The sequence below is a fragment of the Symphodus melops genome (genome assembly GCF_947650265.1).
Source record: "Symphodus melops genome assembly, chromosome: 1".
Classification (NCBI taxonomy): domain Eukaryota; kingdom Metazoa; phylum Chordata; class Actinopteri; order Labriformes; family Labridae; genus Symphodus; species Symphodus melops.
In genome coordinates this window covers 2,077,474-2,096,098 of record NC_136691.1, presented here as the reverse complement: position 1 = coordinate 2,096,098, position 18,625 = coordinate 2,077,474, and the positions used below count along the sequence as shown (strand labels likewise).

Here is an 18,625-nt window from a genome sequence, read left to right as displayed (position 1 = left end):
AAAAGACTTATTCAAATGTTTCAGGATCGTTAACAAGAGAGTCTGAATTAAAAACACTTACTGTTAATAACATTCAGCAACACACGAGCATCTGGACCGACTTGTTCTCCTGATCTGAACTGTCTGCAGGTGTAACGACCGACATCGTTACGTTTGACATTTTTAATAACCAGAGAACAGTCCTCTGTAACACTTAGCCTCTCAGCTTCAGCTTCAGCTTTCTTATTGTTAATTATATTCCCCTCTATAATCAGCTCCACGGCTGTTTCCCCAGTATCACGTCTGAAAAGCCAAGAAGTCTTCTCGCATCTCGTCTGATCTTTAATCACATTTCCACAAGGCAAAGTCACGTCCTCTCCATGTCTGACGGTGAAGGAGGCGACATCATCTCCGCTTACAGCTGGTGAAGATTAAAGAGAAAAATTGAAAAAACAAAATTAATAGTTTTGTAAGAGGAAGCAAAAAGATGTCTGACTGAAATCGATGTCAGCCACTTAAACAGGTTAAAAACATCTGCAGTCTGTATTTTTAGCGTTTGTGTGTTTAAGTCAATTCTTACCTGTAAACAGAAACATCAGAATCACAAATAAAGACATTTTAATCCTTCTGAAGTGACGGATCTCACTTTATGCCCTCTCGCTCACACACCCTTTACTCTCAAAGACTCCACGTAGAGAGTTACACCATCAACTTCCTCTTTTTTACTTCCTTTTACTCTTTACCTTTTCTTGCCACTCTCTTTTGAACTCGACAAAACAGGGAAGCTGTGACTCGGCCTGATGCTACATCAGATATCAACAACAACAAAAATTTCTCAACAGCCTCAGATGACATCATCAACCATCTTCCCATCAACCCCAGTCTTCATAGTTTTTAGATCCCATCAGACTCAGACGACATCATCAGTGTCTGGACTCCACCATCTTTAATCAGCCCAATCGTCCTGTAAAGTAAAGCTCAACATCACACATGTAAAATTAATATTTATCTTTCATTTACTTGTCTCTCCTGATTTGAGCTGCCAATACTTGATCTTTAAAATAAAAGGTGAAGTTATGGATGTTAGTTGCTATGTGTGTCCTCATCACGTCCTTCCACCAGGGTCTGGACTCCTTTGGGGGAGGGTATCTGATCCTGCTGTCGGCTTCTCTACCCCTCCGTGACGCGAGTCGAATCGCCAAATTCAGTGCACATTTATCTGTTCCTAAAATATGAAATAAATAGTTGTAAGGCGGGGGTGTCTCTTCTGGAACTGTCCAAAGATGAACTCAGGAGACAGACTCTGGATTATCTGAGATTTATTCAGCCGAAGTCAGAAAACAGCAACAAACACCTGACATGCTGTTCATGTTTTGTATCGTCTTAGCAGGTGTAAATTATTTTTGGTGAAACCTCTGAAAGACGACTTTACTGTTACTCCTGATTTTCTTCATTGATCCCACTCTGTTGTAGACACACATGCACAAACAGGATCCTGTGGACAAGCACTGATGGAGAGACGTCAGAGTGAGGGTGGCTGCACAAAACGAGCACTTCTGAGTTGGTCCAGTGCCTTGCTCAAGGGCAACTCGATTGGTGCATTTAGGGATCGAGACCGAGACTATAAATATGTCAGATTGATCCTCATCTTGTGAGCAGTGGGCGTGTCACTAACCTGTTCATTTTTTGATGCATATTTTTACTAGCTCTTAAATTATCTTTTTTTCTACACTTGCATTTTTATCTATTTCATTTTTTTTTTTGCACTGTGTGATTTTCTTCTGCTATCCTGCTTTGCTGCTGTAACACTGTCAATTTCTCCGCTTGCAAGATGAATAAAGGATTATCTTATCGTATCGTATAACGGGACCAGTTTCGGCCGTAGCTGGAGGATAGAAATTTAAAAAAAGGACTTTAAGTTGTTTGTTCTTTTAGAAAGAGGATTTTTCTTTCTAATCACATCAATGAATTGTGGTCTTAATTTAAAATCCAGAGTCCAACCAATCTGAGGCAGAGACAAGACCAAGTAAAAAGGATCTTGAGACTACTTCTACATATCCACAAAAGTCTCCAAGGTGAATGAAAATACATTCAAACAAGTATAATACAACATTAAAAAAACAACAACATAGAAACAATAGAACAAGCACTGAATGGTTTCAGCGGTCAGTCAGCAAACTTTTCTGTTCAGATATACACATCATGCTAACTATCTGTTTGTCTCTCCTTTGTTTGGTTTGTTGACGGTGGCGTAGAGGCCGCTGAGGTCAACAGACGGTTCAGCGTCAGTGGAGGAAACTTTCACAGTGCTGTACGTCACAGTGTCGTCTTCCTCTCCATCAACCTTACAGATAAGAGCAAAAAAACAAACATTTAATTTGTTGTGAGAACATAATCGATGTATTTTGGGAACAAGTTTTTATTATCCCTCCCCTGTGACCTCTTGACCCCGAGCTGTAAATATCAGGATATTCATAAAGAAGCCTTTAGCTAGCTAGCTTGGGCTTAGCATGTTAGCGTTGTTATTTTGAGCATTGTTGTCGTCGTGGATATCATTAGCATGCTACATGCTACATTTAGCCGAATAGTTGTGTATCCAATCAGAGAGCTTACCTTGGCTTTGCTGTTTTTATTCTTGGTGAAGCTGACGGAGGAGTAAACGACACCTTCTTCAGGATTCGCCTACGCAGTGAAGACGATAATGATGAATCAGAAAGATGGCAGACTTTCAGTTTGTTGTGTTATCTGACGTTAGACTCTGCTTGTAAATTAAACACTTTAACTGTGTGTCTCCTTATGTTAAAAGTACGATAAAAAATAAACAACAGTGGGTGTAAAGGCCTTTGTGTTTCTCTAAAGGAATATCTCCTTAAAGCTACATTTTTAAAGTTAAATTGTATTTTTTGTGCAGGTATACACTTATGTTTGTATTTATACTTAAATCTTTTTTATCATTTTTTTTTTTTTATTGATGTTGTAACTCACAATGTTTTCCTCCCTGTGTGTTCGGCTCCCTGAAAAGTCAAAACAGAAAGTTCACAGTGAATTGCAGGATTATTAAAATGACTAAAACATTATTTTGTTATTTTATTGTACATCACTTCAGTCAGCTGTGGTTGTTTGAAAGTGCTTAATCAAAAAAAGTTGGATTGGATTGGAGAAACTGCTCTCACCTCTGGTTTTCATCCATCGAAAGGACGCCACGATGATAATTAAGAAGGCTGCTAAACCAGCAGCAACTGCGACAAACATCCACCACTCTGAAAGGAGAATAAAAACCCTTGAGATATGTTAAACTATTTATGCCATTTTAATCAAAATGTTGACCAGTTTATGTTTCCATCACCTTATCTAGCTGTATAAAAAAATGGACAACTCGCTCTGCCTCCTTCAGTTGTACAAAAATGAAGCCAACATACACCTGTGTCGGGCGTAAACCAGTCTGTGCGGGGATCAGCTGGAAAAGCCAGCTGACATTCAACGCCGTTTTGGTTAAGCTAACCAAAACAACCACTGCACAGTGTGAAGCTACTAGCTAAATAAAGTGTGCTAGCATTAGCCTGCTAACACAACAATGCAGGCAACAATTCAAGGTTCGATAATCGTTTATGAAATTAGTTTCCATCTTTAAAATAAAAACAATCACTCCAATAATTAGCAATGAATGAATTGACGTGTGGCCAGCTCTGATCTAACTCAAGTCTCCAACCACTGCGTTATATTTTTTGTTAAAATCCCTTTTTTTAGGTTTCACGACGAAGAAAAAAAAAAAATCAGAAGTTAAATTTTTACCTGGTGTTGTCGGCGTTGTCTCTTTTATTCCCTCAGCTGATTTTCCTCCTTTTCCTTTTGTTGAACATGATGTGGACAAACAAAACAAAAGATATGAGGTTAAATATGTTATATTTAAACAGAAGATGAATCCAATAAAACCATTACCTGTTTCCTGATGTGAGAACAGATCTCTGACATTCAGCAGCAGTGTTTGTCCACTATTATTATCCGTCACTTTACAATACAGCGACTCAACAAGGTTGGACTTGAGATCAGGATGAGGAGATGTTAATATCACGTTTGCTGAACAGGTTCCCTGTGATGTCTCTGTCTCATTCATACGACCTTCATACAGCCACTGTACTGAGTGCCAACACCCAGTAGGTGTCAACACAGAGCAGATAAAGAAGGTGGGACCACGAGACTCCACTGGAGAAAAAGTGAGAGAAAGAAAACAGGAGTAAAGAAACATTTTCTTAAATATTCTGTTTATTGTTTTCAAATAAAGTTTGAGCAGTCAGAACTTACTGTAAATAACAGACAGAAAAACAATAGTCTTGTGAGTGTGTGGTTTTCGTGACTGTCTGCAGGTATAAAAACCAACATCTTCACGTGTGACGTTTTTCATAGCCAGAGAACAGTTTGCTGCAACATTTAGTCTCTCAGCTTTGGCAACTTTGTTTTTATTTATATTTCCATTTCTAACAAGCCTTTCTTCTGATCTCCCAAGAACACGTTTGTAAAGCCAAGAAACGTGGTCACAGTTCTGCTGATTTTCAGTCACTTTTCCACAAGACAAAGTCACTTCATCTCCAGCTCTGACTGTGAGGTAGGTGACGTCTTCTCCAGTAACTGTTGATAAAGATGAGCAATAGAGAGGATTAAAAATAGGACACGTTCATGTGAAATATTTGAAAGGTTTTATGAGTAAATACAATAGAATTCTCTCAGAATAAACAAAGAAAACTGTACCATTAACTTTTAAAGAAAAATGCTGTCTTTTAAGGCTTCCATATTTCTTCCAGGTTAAATCAGTGTCAGAGCTCCTCTTCATCATGTGTGTGAAGTGTGTTGTTATAAATCCACTCTGATCCTGTATTTGATCATGTCTATAAACCCCTCTATTTCAGCCCTGCTCAGAACAGGCTGTTTCTGTGTCTGTAGCTTTAAATATGTAAATGAGCTGTGTCTGACCACGCCCCCTCTCTGGAAGGGCTCGGGTGCACTCGGTGCTTTCTGGCTCCATGTCCTATTGTTTACGGTGAGAAGGCAGACTCAGAGGGCAGAACAAACACCTAGCTGTGGGAGTGTCACCCACCTGGGGGAGGGGCTACTGCCCTTTGTGATGTCATGAAGGGAAAATCTCCAAACGGCCTGTTTGAACACACATTTTCTAAAAAGTGGAGCAGGCAGAAGACGGAGAGGATGGACTTTTCTCATCATTGGGGGGTTTGTAGATATGTTCAAATAAAATGGAAAAGTACTCTTTGCAACTTGTAAAGAAGTTAAATTTGCATCTGGGTTTCTTCATGTAATGCAAATTTAACTTTATTCAACCTTTATTTGTATAGCGTCAATTCATGAGTGTTATCTCAAGACACTTTAGAAAAAAGCAGGTAGATGACCTTACTGTTTGTTAACATTACAAAACAGCAGGTACACAGACCATACTTATCGTTATGTTTACAAAAAGCAGGTAAAACACCTTACTTATAGACTGGTGTAGTAATGACATATTTTTGTAGGAAATTCGCCTATGGGAATTTTGCATTGGATTTTGGATCATTGCAGAAAATAAACTCTGTGTCAAACACACGTTTCTGACGCGTCACTGTTTTGTTCAGCGGGATAATCTTTAACACCGCGGTCGATTTATAATGACGTCACAACCGTTATGCTTCATCGATCTAATCAGCGGATTTGACAAGCTAGCTAAACGTTAGCTTAATAAGTTGTTTATGAACCTAATATTTGCAAGAACACTGAAAAACATGACTAGAGGCTGTAAGGAGGATTAGTGAGAGAGTTCCCGGCTTGATGACGTTTAATGTTTCCATGACAACCACTGTAGTTTGAGTTAGCTACTCGTTAGCAACCACCGTTTAAAGTTCACGTAAGAACTTTAAATGTCACAAGTGGGGTCTTAGCTAATGTAGTTTATCTCGTCTAACAAAACATCAGCATCTCTTCAGCTTGTGTTAACCACAGACCTTATTTCAGGCGTCTAAACACAAACACATTCAACATCCTCATTGACTTTTACAGTGAGGAACCCACGGCGCTAAAATGCTAACTCACTTCCTGGTTTTAGGACTCAAAACTACACCAGTCTATTGCTATCAGGTTTTCCTGGCTTAGATTTTAAATAAAATAAAATACAGTTTCATTACCCTCACCTCCACACTCATGATGCAAACAAGACTCTGGAGAACTATACTGATGAAGCGCACACACACACCCACACACACCCACACACACCCACACACACACCCCCCCCCCCCCCCCCCCACACACACACACACACACGCACGCACGCACGCACGCACGCACGCACGCAACCTCGCATAAACAAACACCAGAACATCAAGCTTTCCCACATCTCTTGAAAAGTTTGTCCTTGACTGATTTCTTAATGAAATTAAAACTATTGTCTCTCTTTTTCTGTTTCGTCAGTGTTTTCAAATTTGCAATAAAAACAAGTTAAATATAATAGAACTATCTGGAGTCTTTATCTGTGTATTGTTTTGAATATTCTTACCTGTGAGCAGAAGCATCAGAATCCCAATTAGAGACATTTTCATTCCTCTGAATCGACAGCTCTTGCTTCTTGTCTCGTTCTCACGACTTCAAAAGAAGAGTTGCAGCTTTTCCCTCTTATGACTTTAGTAACTCGAGTCTTTTTCCCGTTCTTACGTCTCACTTGAAATTGTTTTGGTAAATTACTAAACAGCTAAAAATCCAGATGAGATCCGATGTGGAACAAATGTCACGAGCTGCAGTCGAGACAAACTCCAATTTGAACTGTGGCAATGGGTGGCGTGCCAAAGTCTTCCTCCACTCGACGGTGACGCTTCAACCACACGGTACAGGATGATAACAATCGTGTAAGGTGGCAATGCTTTAAGACGCCTGAGAATTGTTTGTTCCTCGTTGCTGTGGTTTGTCTTCTGAGAACTGAGAGGGAAGCGTCTGTGTGAAAGTGCATACAACATCAATAGAGCTGTGCAGGTTTGACCTCTTTCAGGAGGTACCCGATTAGCACCGTAGAACTTATAAAATTAAGCTAGAGACATTATTTGAAATTAATTGATTGCTCAGCGTCTACTAACTAATAAAAGTAACAGCTAACATGGTTATAAAAACAACAGGGCTGTAGATCAAGACGACAACACCAGAAGTCCAATTTCTTAAAAGGTCAAAAAAAATGCTAGTTTACAAAGAAATCAAGGTCAGTATGACACCACGCAAACCACGCAGACCACAGGAAACTCTCAAAACAGACAAAGAGGGAACGAAACATGCAAGCTTGCATTATGAAGAGCTGCATCCTGTAAAGGCATCAACCTCAGTGTAGGCGAAACCCTTTGAGCATTACACCTGCACATACACACACGATCTCCTGGATGATCTGGCTGCTGTGGTCAGAGTCACTGCAGGGCAGGAAATGAAAATCTACAGCGTGAATTCAAACATGAAGGTAGAATCCAGGAGGGCTGAGAAATTAAAATCGTTGCTAACTTTTAGCCTTCTGCCTCCTCGACTGGCAGGAAGCTTGTGTAGCATGTATAGAGTTTATACAGTGTTGTTATGTATTGCAGTTAATTTGATGTGGCTAGTAAATTATAAGAAGACACTAGGGTTCGGCTGCTGGAGGGCAGGTGCAGCAAATGAAGAGACACAGTTGCATTTAAATGTGAAAATATATTGAATACCAGTGTACAAAACCTAAAGTATTCACATACTGCAGTTCATGAACCGGTTGGACATTCAAGACAAAATTCAATAATTGACATTGACTAAACGGTACTCCAGTGCAGTAGCCTGGTTCCCAAGTCCTTAATTGCATAAACAATTGATTCACTGAGCTTTAAAACAAACAGGTTATGGATTTGAGAGGTAATGATTCAAAAAGCACACAGTCCAGCAAGGTTTGGTTGTGATGCAGCTTTAATGCTCAGTTGGAGGATGTGGGAGGGCTGACAGACATCAGCAGCTACAGTTTGTTTCAGGCTCCTGGCCAGTTCAGGCGAGTCAAAAGGCACGCACAAGATAACAGCTCCCCAACACAGTGACAATGGTCTGGTTTCTAAAGTTTTAAACAGTTTTCACAGAATGAATGAACAAAGTCATTGTTGGAGAAACTGACCTGCAGCTGCTGTCTCTTGGCTTCTCTCCCACACACCTGAAGAGAATGAAGCCAGGGCAGCTTAACTAGTGCACCTTAGGATTGGTGAATCCACGTCACATGATCACCTCATGTGACAGGTGCATTTGAAGGAGTGGGAAATTTGAATGAACACTCCTGGGCCAAACTGAACCAGTGTTACACTTGTCCTTCACTGCCTGTTAGAAGACGGGGAACATCTGATCACAGGTTTTCAATGTAGGTGAAATGAATTTGCATTTCACCAAATTAAGTATTGATATTCCTCGATGAGATGATGTGATCGATAGATTGAAACAGCTGTGTCACAACTTTAACTTTTTCATTTTGGAAATAAATAAACATCAGTCTGTCTCCACACATGAGAGAAAACACTGATACATCAAAACTAAACTTTTAGTTTTAATAAAGAAACTCAAACTTACACAGAAAGTCAACAGGTTTTTTATTGATGAGTACATTTACACATTTTTTTTACCAGGAGTGTGACTTTATGTTTTGGTGAAGAAATAAAAAAGAGTATAGAAGTAGATTTAAAATAATAAAAGGTTATAAAAACAGTAAATGTTTAAAATCTTGAGGCTGTGACACACAGAGCAGACGGCAATGAAGAACTGGAGATAAATGAATCCTCCAAACAGCCAATCAGAGGACACCGCACAAACAAGGGGGCGATGAGCGCTCAGCGACGGTCCAATCAGGAGCGACAGTGGACGCGTCAGGACCTTTAAAAACTGAAATAAACAGGAAGTAAATTCTTGAAATGAAAAAACATTATGTTTCACGTTGAAGCCTTTTTGAGACGTCACAGGTCCTGATGTTGTCGCTCATTGGTTTCCTGCCGAGGCGTCATGGCCCACAGACTGAACGCTCGTCTTTATCTTCAACAATTTTGCTCCTGTGAAGAAAAAAAAAACCCTGACAAACTTCAGATTATGTGATCATATTATAACATACTCTAAATGTTCCTTCTCTCCATTTAAAGAACAACAGTGAACCCTTGAACGCCACAAAGACAAACGGCTGATTCTTCAGTTGTTGAACTCACAGCATTTTAATCTGTCTGAAGTTTTTTCTCTGTGGAGACAAAACGGTTCATATAAAAAAAAAATAAAAACAGGTGCAACAAATATTCTAGTTCATAAAAAAACAGGACATTTAAAAAGTTCCTCACTCATAGTCCACGTCCAGATGTTGACCGCCACAACACTGATGATGAGTGCAGCGAGGAGCGCACAGACAATAATGACCCTGAGCCGAGCTGCAAAAGAGACTGAAAACACAGAAAGAGCTTTTTTTTTTTTTTAAATCTTTCACACTGTTTGCCACACATACACATTCACACACTTCTATCCATGCACATTTACACACCAACGAAGAAGCAGCAGGAGATACTTGGATTTTTTTTTTTTTTACCCCAGGACACTTCGGATATGTTGCTGCAGGAGCAGGGAATCGAACCCCCACCCACTCTACCAACAGAGTTTGTCTGTTATTGACACTTTAGTAGACTGCACGAGGAGGCACAGATGGAGATTTGAATTTAACTGTATTATAGACTGTGATGTTATTGGGCGCTGCCTGAGTGATGTCATCCATCTGTTACTGCAGGAGGCTTTGAAGTCACATGAGCGTCGGCTGCCAAGCTGCTGCAGATGTTCTACCAGTCTGTGGTGTCCAGCGTCCTCTTCTACGCAGTGGTGTACTGGGGAGGAAGCTGCAAGAAGAGGGACGCAGCACGCCTGGACAGACTGGTGAGGAGGGCTGGCTCTATGGTGGGTACAGAGCTGGACTCACTGGTGACAGTGGTAGAGAGGAGGTCTCTGGACAAAATGCTCTCCATCATGGACAACACACACCACCCTCTGCACAGCACCTTCACCGGGCAGAGGAGCATGTTCAGTGACAGACTGCTGTCACAGTCGTGCTCCACGGACAGACTCAAGAACTCATTTGTCCCCCTGGCCATCAGACTGTACTACACTTCACTGTCACGGCAGGGAACAAGCACACAGTAAACCCTGGACTCATTTTTCACTTTTTTCTCACTCCTCATCTGCACTGCTGACCTCAGAGTCAGCCTCCATTTGGACACTTTAATGCATATTGATAGTCACCTTACTGAGCACTGGTCACTTTAATGACAATCATGTCTGGTTTCATCCTACTGTTGTGTTTAGCTACATCTGTAATGGTTGACATGATCACCCTAACTAGGTCAAGTTTCACTCTATTGTCTTCAACACTTAATGCTAATCTGCTCCTCAATAGTTGGGTACTTTAATGGCAATCACCCTAACCTCATGGTTTCACCTTATTGTTTTGGACACTTAAAACTAATCACTGCTCCCTTATGTTGCTGAGCACAATTTGCATTCCTGCATTGACTGTTTAATGACTGTACTCACACCTCTGGCACTACCTCAAACACCTCTGTACATGCACATGTAACTAGTTTCTAGAAGGTCAGCACTTTGTTTCCAAGGCTCTTTAACTGTTTACAGGTCTCTTTTAATCAGCACATGTTTTTCTCTCATCACAGGTTATGTACATTATACTATATAAGTCCAATTGCTAATGCTAACTGCACAGGCTTAACCTGTACTCTTAATCACATAGGGGCTGCTAAATCTTGTTTGGGGGTTTATTGTATACAGAGGGGAGGGGGGACAGCGGGTGTGTATTGTAACCAATGTCTTGTGTCCTGCCTGTCTGTATACTGCTACTGGATGCCCTGAATTTCCCTCGGGATCAATGAAGTATCTATCTATCTATCTATCTATCTATCTATCTATCTATCTATCTATCTATCTATCTATCTATCTATCTATCTATCTATCTATCTATCTATCTATCTATCCATCCATCCATCCATCCATCCATCCATCCATCCATCCATCCATCCATCCATCTATGCTGGAAATCCAATCAGTCAACAGCCTGAGAGCTCAGGGCAGGTTTTAAGCTTCCTTACAAAACGTTACTCTGAGCCCATCAGGTCAACCGAACTATGGATAACATTCATCAATCATGAAATCAAAAAATCATAATGATAACAACTCATTTACGCTTTTAAGTAGGTCTCCAACCACAGCTTACATTTAGTTTTAAAGGAAGAATGTGCAACCCTTTTTCATCCAGTAGATGTCGCCACTGAGCACCAGCATGGACTCAAAACAAACTATGCTATTCTGAAGCCTCCGCTAATCTTTAGCGACACACCTCAGACCCCTCTCCCATCGTCGTAGCACGAAAATAAAATGAATTAGACCATAATTAGGCAACATTAAGATCACCTGTGTGGTGCATTGTGGTTTGCATGCAAACGTTAGCGCTCTTTAGTTACCATGTAGCTTCACATTACATGACTGTGATCTAAAAGACCTTTTCATACAGAAGGGGAGGAGCCTGCCGCCCCTTCCATGTAAACACAGCTCTGACAACAACACAGCCAGCGGGACTCCAGCTTCTCCCTCACTGTAGACAGTCAGGACTCACACATTCACACAGGAGAGAGAGACTGGAGTTATGGTTTATTTATGTGTAAAATGTTGCTCATTCTTCCTTTAAAATTCTTTAATTCAGACGTCATGAAAGAGAAAATCAGAAGTTGCATTTTTACCTGGTGTTGTCGGAGTTGTCTCTTTTATTCCCTCAGCTGATGTTCCTCCTTTTCCTTTTGTTCAACATGATGAGGACAAAAAAAACAAAAGATATGAGGTTAAATATGTTATATTTAAACAGAAGATGAATCCAATAAAACCATTACCTGTTTCCTGATGTGAGGACAGATCTCTGACATTCAGCAGCAGTGTTTGTCCACTATTATTATCCGTCACTTTACAATACAGCGACTCATCAAGGTTGGACTTCAGATCAGGATGAGGAGATGTTAATATCACGTTTGCTGAACAGGTTCCCTGTGATGTCTCTGTCTCATTCATACGACCTTCATACAGCCACTGTACTGAGTGCCAACACCCAGTAGGGGTCAACACAGAGCAGATAAAGAAGGTGGGACCACGAGACTCCACTGGAGAAAAAGTGAGAGAAAGAAAACAGGAGTAAAGAAACATTTTCGTAAATATTCTGTTTATTGTTTTCAAATAAAGTTTGAGCAGTCAGAACTTACTGTAAATAACAGACAGAAAAACAATAACATCTTCAAGTGGTTCTTCTGATATGAACGGTCTGCAGGTGTAGAAACCAACATCTTCACGTGTGACCTTTTTCATAGCCAGAGAACAGTTTGCTGCAACATTTAGTCTCTCAGCTTTGGCAACTTTGTTTTTATTTATATTTCCATCTCTAACAAGCTTTTCTCCTGAATTCCCAAGAACACGTTTGTAAATCCAAGAAACGTGGTCACAGTTCTGCTGATTTTCAGTCACTTTTCCACAAGGCAAAGTCACTTCATCTCCAGCTCTGACTGTGAAGAAGGTGATGTCTTCTCCAGTAACTGTTGATAAAGATGAGAGCAATAGAGAGGATTAAAAATACAAGTTAATGTGAAATATTTGAAAGGTTTTATGAGTAAATACAATAGAATTCTCTCTGAATAAACAAAGAAAACTGCACCATTAACTTTTAAAGAAAAATGCTGTCTTTTAAGGCTTCCATATTTCTTCCAGTTTAAATCAGTGTCAGAGCTCCTCTTCATCATGTGTGTGAAGTGTGTTGTTGTAAATTCACTCTGAGCCTGTATTTGATCATGTCTATAAACCCCTCTATTTCAGCCCTGCTCAGAACAGGCTGTTTCTGTGTCTGTAGCTTTAAATATGTAAATGAGCGGTGTCTGACCACGCCCCCTCTCTGGAAGGGCTCGGGTGTACTCGCTGCTTTCTGGCTCCATGTCCTATTGTTTAGAGTGAGAAGGCAGACTCAGAGGGCAGAACAAACACCTAGCTGTGGGAGTGTCACCCACCTGGGGGAGGGGCTACTGCCCTTTGTGATGTCATGAAGGGAAAGTCTCCAAACGGCCTGTTTGAGCACACATTTTCTGAGAAGTGGAGCAGGCAGAAGACGGAGAGGATGGACTTTTCTCATCATTGGAGGAGTTTGTAGATATGTTCAAATAACATGGAAAAGTAATCTTTTACTCTTTGCATTTGGGTTTCTTCATGTAATGCAAATTTAACTTTATTCAACCTTTATTTGAATAGCGTCAATTCATGAGTGTTATCTCAAGACACTTTAGAAAAAAGCAGGTAGATGACCTTACTGTTTGTTAACATTACTAAACAGCAGGTACACAGACCATACTTATCGTTACGTTTACAAAAAGCAGGTGAAACACCTTACTTATAGACTGGTGTAGTAATGACATTTTTTTAGGCCAACCCGAAAAAATGGCGCCTGGTTCCTTTGGAAATTCGCCTATGGGAATTTTGCATTGGATTTTGGATCATTGCAGAAAGTAAACTCTGTCAAACACACGTTTCTGATGCGTTGTTGTTTTGTTTAGCGGGATTTATTAATGTAAATATTATTTATCTTTCTTACCTTGTTTTATTTTATTTACCGTATCCTTTTATCTACATTGCACCGTGGGGAGGGGGGAAACGTAATTTCGATTTCACTGTATGTCTGACATATTTTGGAATTGACAAATAAAGAACCTTGACCCTTGATAATCTTTACAGATGAACATCATTTATATGAAGTTTGAAGAGTTAATGCAGCCGAGAGAAGTAAAAAGCTAACGTTATGCTACAAGCTAACTACACCGTGGGCGGTTTATTATGACGTCACGACCGTTATGCTTCATCGATCTAATCAGCGGATTTGACAAGCTAGCTAAACGTTAGCTTAATAAGTTGTTTATTAACCTAATATTTGAAAGAACACTGAAAAACATGACTAGAGGCTGTAAGGAGGATTAGGGAGAGAGTTCCCGGCGTAATGTTTCCATGACAAACACTGTAGTTTCAGTTAGCTACTCGTTAGCAACCGCCGTTTCAAGTTCGCGTAGAAACTTTAAAAGTCACAAGTGGGGTCTTAGCTAACGTAGTTTTTCTCGTCTAACAACACATCACCATCTCTTCAGCTTGTGTTAACCACAGATCTTATTTAAGGCGTCTAAACACAAACATTCAAAATCCCCATTGACTTTTAGAGTGAGGAACCCATGGCGCTAAAATGCTAACTCACTTCCTGGTTTTAGGACTCAAAACCAGTCTATTGCTGTCAGGTTTTCCTGGCTTAGATTTTAAATAAAATAAAATACAGTTTCATTACCCTCACCTCCACACTCATCATGCAAACAAGACTCTGGAGAACTATACTGATGAAGCGCACACACACACCCACACACACACACACACAGCCCCACACACACACATGCAACCTCGCATAAACAAACACCAGAACATCAAGCTTTCCCACATCTCTTGAAAAGTTTGTCCTTGACTGATACTTAATGAAATTAAAACTATTGCGTCTCTTTTTCTGTTTTGTCAGTGTTTTCAAATTTGTAATAAAAACAAGTTAAATATCGGTGGCGCCGATAGCGCAGCGGCAGTGCGCGCACCATGTTGAGAGGGTTTGCTCCTCGCGCGGGCGGCCCGGGTTCGCGACCGGCCTGTGGCCACCTTCCCGCATGTCTCTCCCCACTCTCTCCCTGTTTCCGACTCTATCCACTGTCCTATCAATAAAGGCATAAAGGCCAAAAAAATAAATAAAATAAAATAAAAACAAGTTAAATACAATAGAACTATCTGGAGTCTTTATCTGTGTATTGTTTTGAATATTCTTACCTGTGAGCAGAAGCATCAGAATCCCAATTAGAGACATTTTCATTCCTCTGAATCGACAGCTCTTGCTTCTCGTTGTCTCGTTCTCACACCGTCAAAGGAAGAGTTGCAGCTTTTCCCTCTTATGACTTTAGTAACTCGAGTCTTTTTCCCGTTCTTACGTCTCACTTGAAAATGTTTTGGTAAATTACTAAACGGCAAAAAATCCAGATGAGATCCGATGTGGAACAAATGTCACGAGCTGCAGTCGAGACAAACTCCAATTTGAACTGTAACAATGGGTGGCGTGCCAAAGTCTTCCTCCACTCGACGGTGACGCTTCAACCACACGGTACAGGATGATAACAATCGTGTTAGGTGGCAATGCTTTAAGACGCCTGAGATTTGTTTGTTCCTCGTTGCTGTGGTTTGTCTTCTGAGAACTGAGAGGGAAGTGTCTGTGTGAAAGTGCATACAACATCAATAGAGCTGTGCAGGTTTGACCTCTTTCAGGAGGTAGCCGATTAGCACCGTAAAACTTATAAAAAAGAAAAAAAAATTCCAAAGAAATCAAGGTCAGTATGACACTGAAAAACCACGCGGACCACAGGAAACGCTCAAAACAGACAAAGAGGGAACGAAACATGCAAGCTTGCATTATGAAGAGCTGCATCCTGTAAAGGCATCAACCTCAGTGTAGGCGAAACCCTTTGAGCATTACACCTGCACATACACACACGATCTCCTGGATGATCTGGCTGCTGTGGTCAGAGTCACTGCAGGGCAGGAAATGAAAATCTACAGCGTGAATTCAAACATGAAGGTAGAATCCAGGAGGACTGAGAAATTAAAATCTGCCTCCTCGACTGGCAGGAAGCTTGTGTAGCATGTATTGAGTTTATACAGTGTTGTTGTGTGTTGCAGTTAATTTGATTTGGCTAGTAAATTATAAGACACTAGGGTTCGGCTGCTGGAGGGCAGGTGCAGCAAATAAAGAGACAACAGTTGCATTCAAATGTGAAAATATATTGAATACCAGTGTACAAAACCCAAAATATCTACATACAGTTCATGAACCGGTTGGACATTCAAGACAAAATTCAATAATTGACATTGACTAAACGGTACTCCAGTGCAGTAGCCTGGTTCCCAAGTCCTTAATTGCATAAACAATTGATTCACTGAGCTTTAAAACAAACAGGTTATGGATTTGAGAGGTAATGATTCAAAGGCGCACAGTCCAGCAAGGTTTGGTTGTGATGCAGTTTTAATAGAGGATGTGGGAGGGCTGACAGACAACAGCAGGTACAGTTTGTTTCAGGCTCCTCCTGGCCAGTTCAGGCGAGTCAAAAGGCACGCACAAGATAACAGCTCCCCAACACAGTGACAATGGTCTGGTTTCTAAAGTTTTAAACAGTTTTCACAGAATGAATGAACAAAGTCATTGTTGGAGAAACTGACCTGCAGCTGCTGTCTCTTGGCTTCTCTCCCACACACCTGAAGAGAATGAAGCCAGGGCAGCTTAACTAGTGCACCTTAGGATTGGTGAATCCACGTCACATGATCACCTCATGTGACAGGTGCATTTGAAGGAGTGGGAAATTTGAATGAACACTCCTGGGCCAAATTGAACCAGTGTTACACTTGTCCTTCGCTGCCTGTTAGAAGACGGGGAACATCTGATCACAGGTTTTCAATGTAGGTGAAATGAATTTGCATTTCACCAAATTAAGTATTGATATTCCTCGATGAGATGATGCGATCGATAGATTGAAACAGCTGTGTCACAACTTTAACTTTTTCATTTTGGAAATAAATAAACATCAGTCTGTCTCCACACATGAGAGAAAACACTGATACATCAAAACTAAACTTTTAGTTTTAATAAAGAAACTCAAACTTACACAGAAAGTCAACAGGTTTTTTATTGATGAGTACATTTACACATTTTTTTTACCAGGAGTGTGACTTTATGTTTTGGTGAAGAAATAAAAAAGAGTATAGAAGTAGATTTAAAATAATAAAAGGTTATAAAAACAGTAAATGTTTAAAATCTTGAGGCTGTGACACACAGAGCAGACGGCAATGAAGAACTGGAGATAAATGAATCCTCCAAACAGCCAATCAGAGGACACCGCATAAACAAGGGGGCGATGAGCGCTCAGCGACGGTCCAATCAGGAGCGACAGTGGACGCGTCAGGACCTTTAAAAACTGAAATAAACTGGAAGTAAATTCTTGAAATGAAAAAACATTATGTTTCACGTTGAAGCCTTTTTGAGACGTCACAGGTCCTGATGTTGTCGCTCATTGGTTTCCTGCCGAGGCGTCATGGCCCACAGACTGAACGCTCGTCTTTATCTTCAACAATTTTGCTCCTGTGAAGAAAAAAAAAACCCTGACAAACTTCAGATTATGTGATCATATTATAACATACTCTAAATGTTCCTTCTCTCCATTTAAAGAACAACAGTGAACCCTTGAACACCACAAAGACAAACGGCTGATTCTTCAGTTGTCGAACTCACAGCATTTTAATCCGTCTGAAGTTTTTTCTCTGTGGAGACAAAACAGTTCATATAAAAAAAACCCCCAAAAAACAGGTTGAACAAATATTCTAGTTCATTAAAAAAAAGGACATTTAAAAAGTTCCTCACTCATAGTCCACGTCCAGATGTTGACCGCCACAACACTGATGATGAGTGCAGCGAGGAGCGCACAGACAATAATGACCCTGAGCCGAGCTGCAAAAGAGACTGAAAACACACAAAGAGCTTTTTTTTTTTTTTAAATCTTTGACACCGTTTGCCACACATACACATTCACACACTTTCATCCATGCACATTTACACACCAACGAAGAAGCAGCAGGAGATACTTGGATTTTTTTTTTTTTTACCCCAGGACACTTCGGATATGTTGCTGCAGGAGCTGGGAATCGAACCCCCACCCACTCTACCAACAGAGTTTGTCTGTTATTGACACTTTAGCAGACTTCACGAGGAGGCACAGATGGAGATTTGAATTTAACTATTTTATAGACTGTGATGTTATTGGCCGCTGCCTGAGTGATGTCATCCATCTGTTACTGCAGGAGGCTTTGAAGTCACATGAGCGTCGGCTGCCAAGCTGCTGCAGATGTTCTACCAGTCTGTGGTGTCCAGCGTCCTCTTCTACGCAGTGGTGTACTGGGGAGGAAGCTGCAAGAAGAGGGACGCAGCACGCCTGGACAGACTGGTGAGGAGGGCCGGCTCTGTGGTGGGTACAGAGCTGGACTCACTGGTGACAGTGGTAGAGAGGAGGTCTCTGGACAAAATGCTCTCCATCATGGACAACACACACCACCCTCTGCACAGCACCTTCACCGGGCAGAGGAGCATGTTCAGTGACAGACTGCTGTCACAGTCGTGCTCCACGGACAGACTCAAGAACTCATTTGTCCCCCTGGCCATCAGACTGTACAACACTTCACTGTCACGGCAGGGAACAAGCACACAGTAAACCCTGGACTCATTTTTCACTTTTTTCTCACTCCTCATCTGCACTGCTGACCTCAGAGTCAGCCTCCAGTTGGACACTTTAATGCATATTGATATTCACCTTACTGAGCACTGGTCACTTTAATGACAATCATGTCTGGTTTCATCCTACTGTTGTGTTATGCTACATCTGTAATGGTTGACATGATCACCCTAACTAGGTCAAGTTTCACTCTATTGTCTTCAACACTTAATGCTAATCCGCTCCTCAATAGTTGG

At 40.8% G+C, this 18,625-nt stretch overlaps 2 protein-coding genes and 1 long non-coding RNA gene across 3 annotated transcripts in view; all 3 read right to left on the bottom strand.

Moving 5' to 3' along the window:
- Window positions 1–18,625, bottom strand: part of LOC306832352 (uncharacterized protein) — a 46,801-nt gene that overhangs the window by 5,946 nt on the left and 22,230 nt on the right. The window lies entirely within an intron of this gene.
- On the bottom strand, window positions 1,783–16,415 carry LOC306832359 (uncharacterized protein). The gene is made up of 9 exons (XM_079356978.1): window positions 16,330–16,415; window positions 14,893–15,207; window positions 12,270–12,596; window positions 11,907–12,170; window positions 11,760–11,813; window positions 3,153–3,239; window positions 2,965–2,993; window positions 2,593–2,661; window positions 1,783–2,323 (listed from the first exon to the last, which is right to left on the bottom strand). The coding sequence occupies exons 2-9, from the start codon at window positions 14,933–14,935 to the stop codon at window positions 2,189–2,191; spliced, it is 1,008 nt and encodes a 335-aa protein (XP_079213104.1). The 5' UTR covers window positions 14,936–15,207; window positions 16,330–16,415; the 3' UTR covers window positions 1,783–2,188.
- On the bottom strand, window positions 3,918–8,149 carry LOC306832457. Its single transcript, XR_013780230.1, has 4 exons — window positions 8,120–8,149; window positions 6,512–6,823; window positions 4,282–4,605; window positions 3,918–4,182 (listed from the first exon to the last, which is right to left on the bottom strand). It is a non-coding gene; the product is annotated as an uncharacterized lncRNA (long non-coding RNA).

Excerpts from the sequence above, each read along its gene's own strand:
- LOC306832359 (XM_079356978.1), bottom strand. The coding sequence starts at position 14,935 with ATGAAAATGTCTCTAATTGGGATTCTGATGCTTCTGCTCACAG. Across the intron at positions 12,597-14,892 it reads TCTGATGCTTCTGCTCACAG|TTACTGGAGAAGACATCACC; the intron begins GTAAGAATATTC and ends CTTTATCAACAG. Across the intron at positions 12,171-12,269 it reads TTTTCTGTCTGTTATTTACA|TGGAGTCTCGTGGTCCCACC; the intron begins GTAAGTTCTGAC and ends CTTTTTCTCCAG.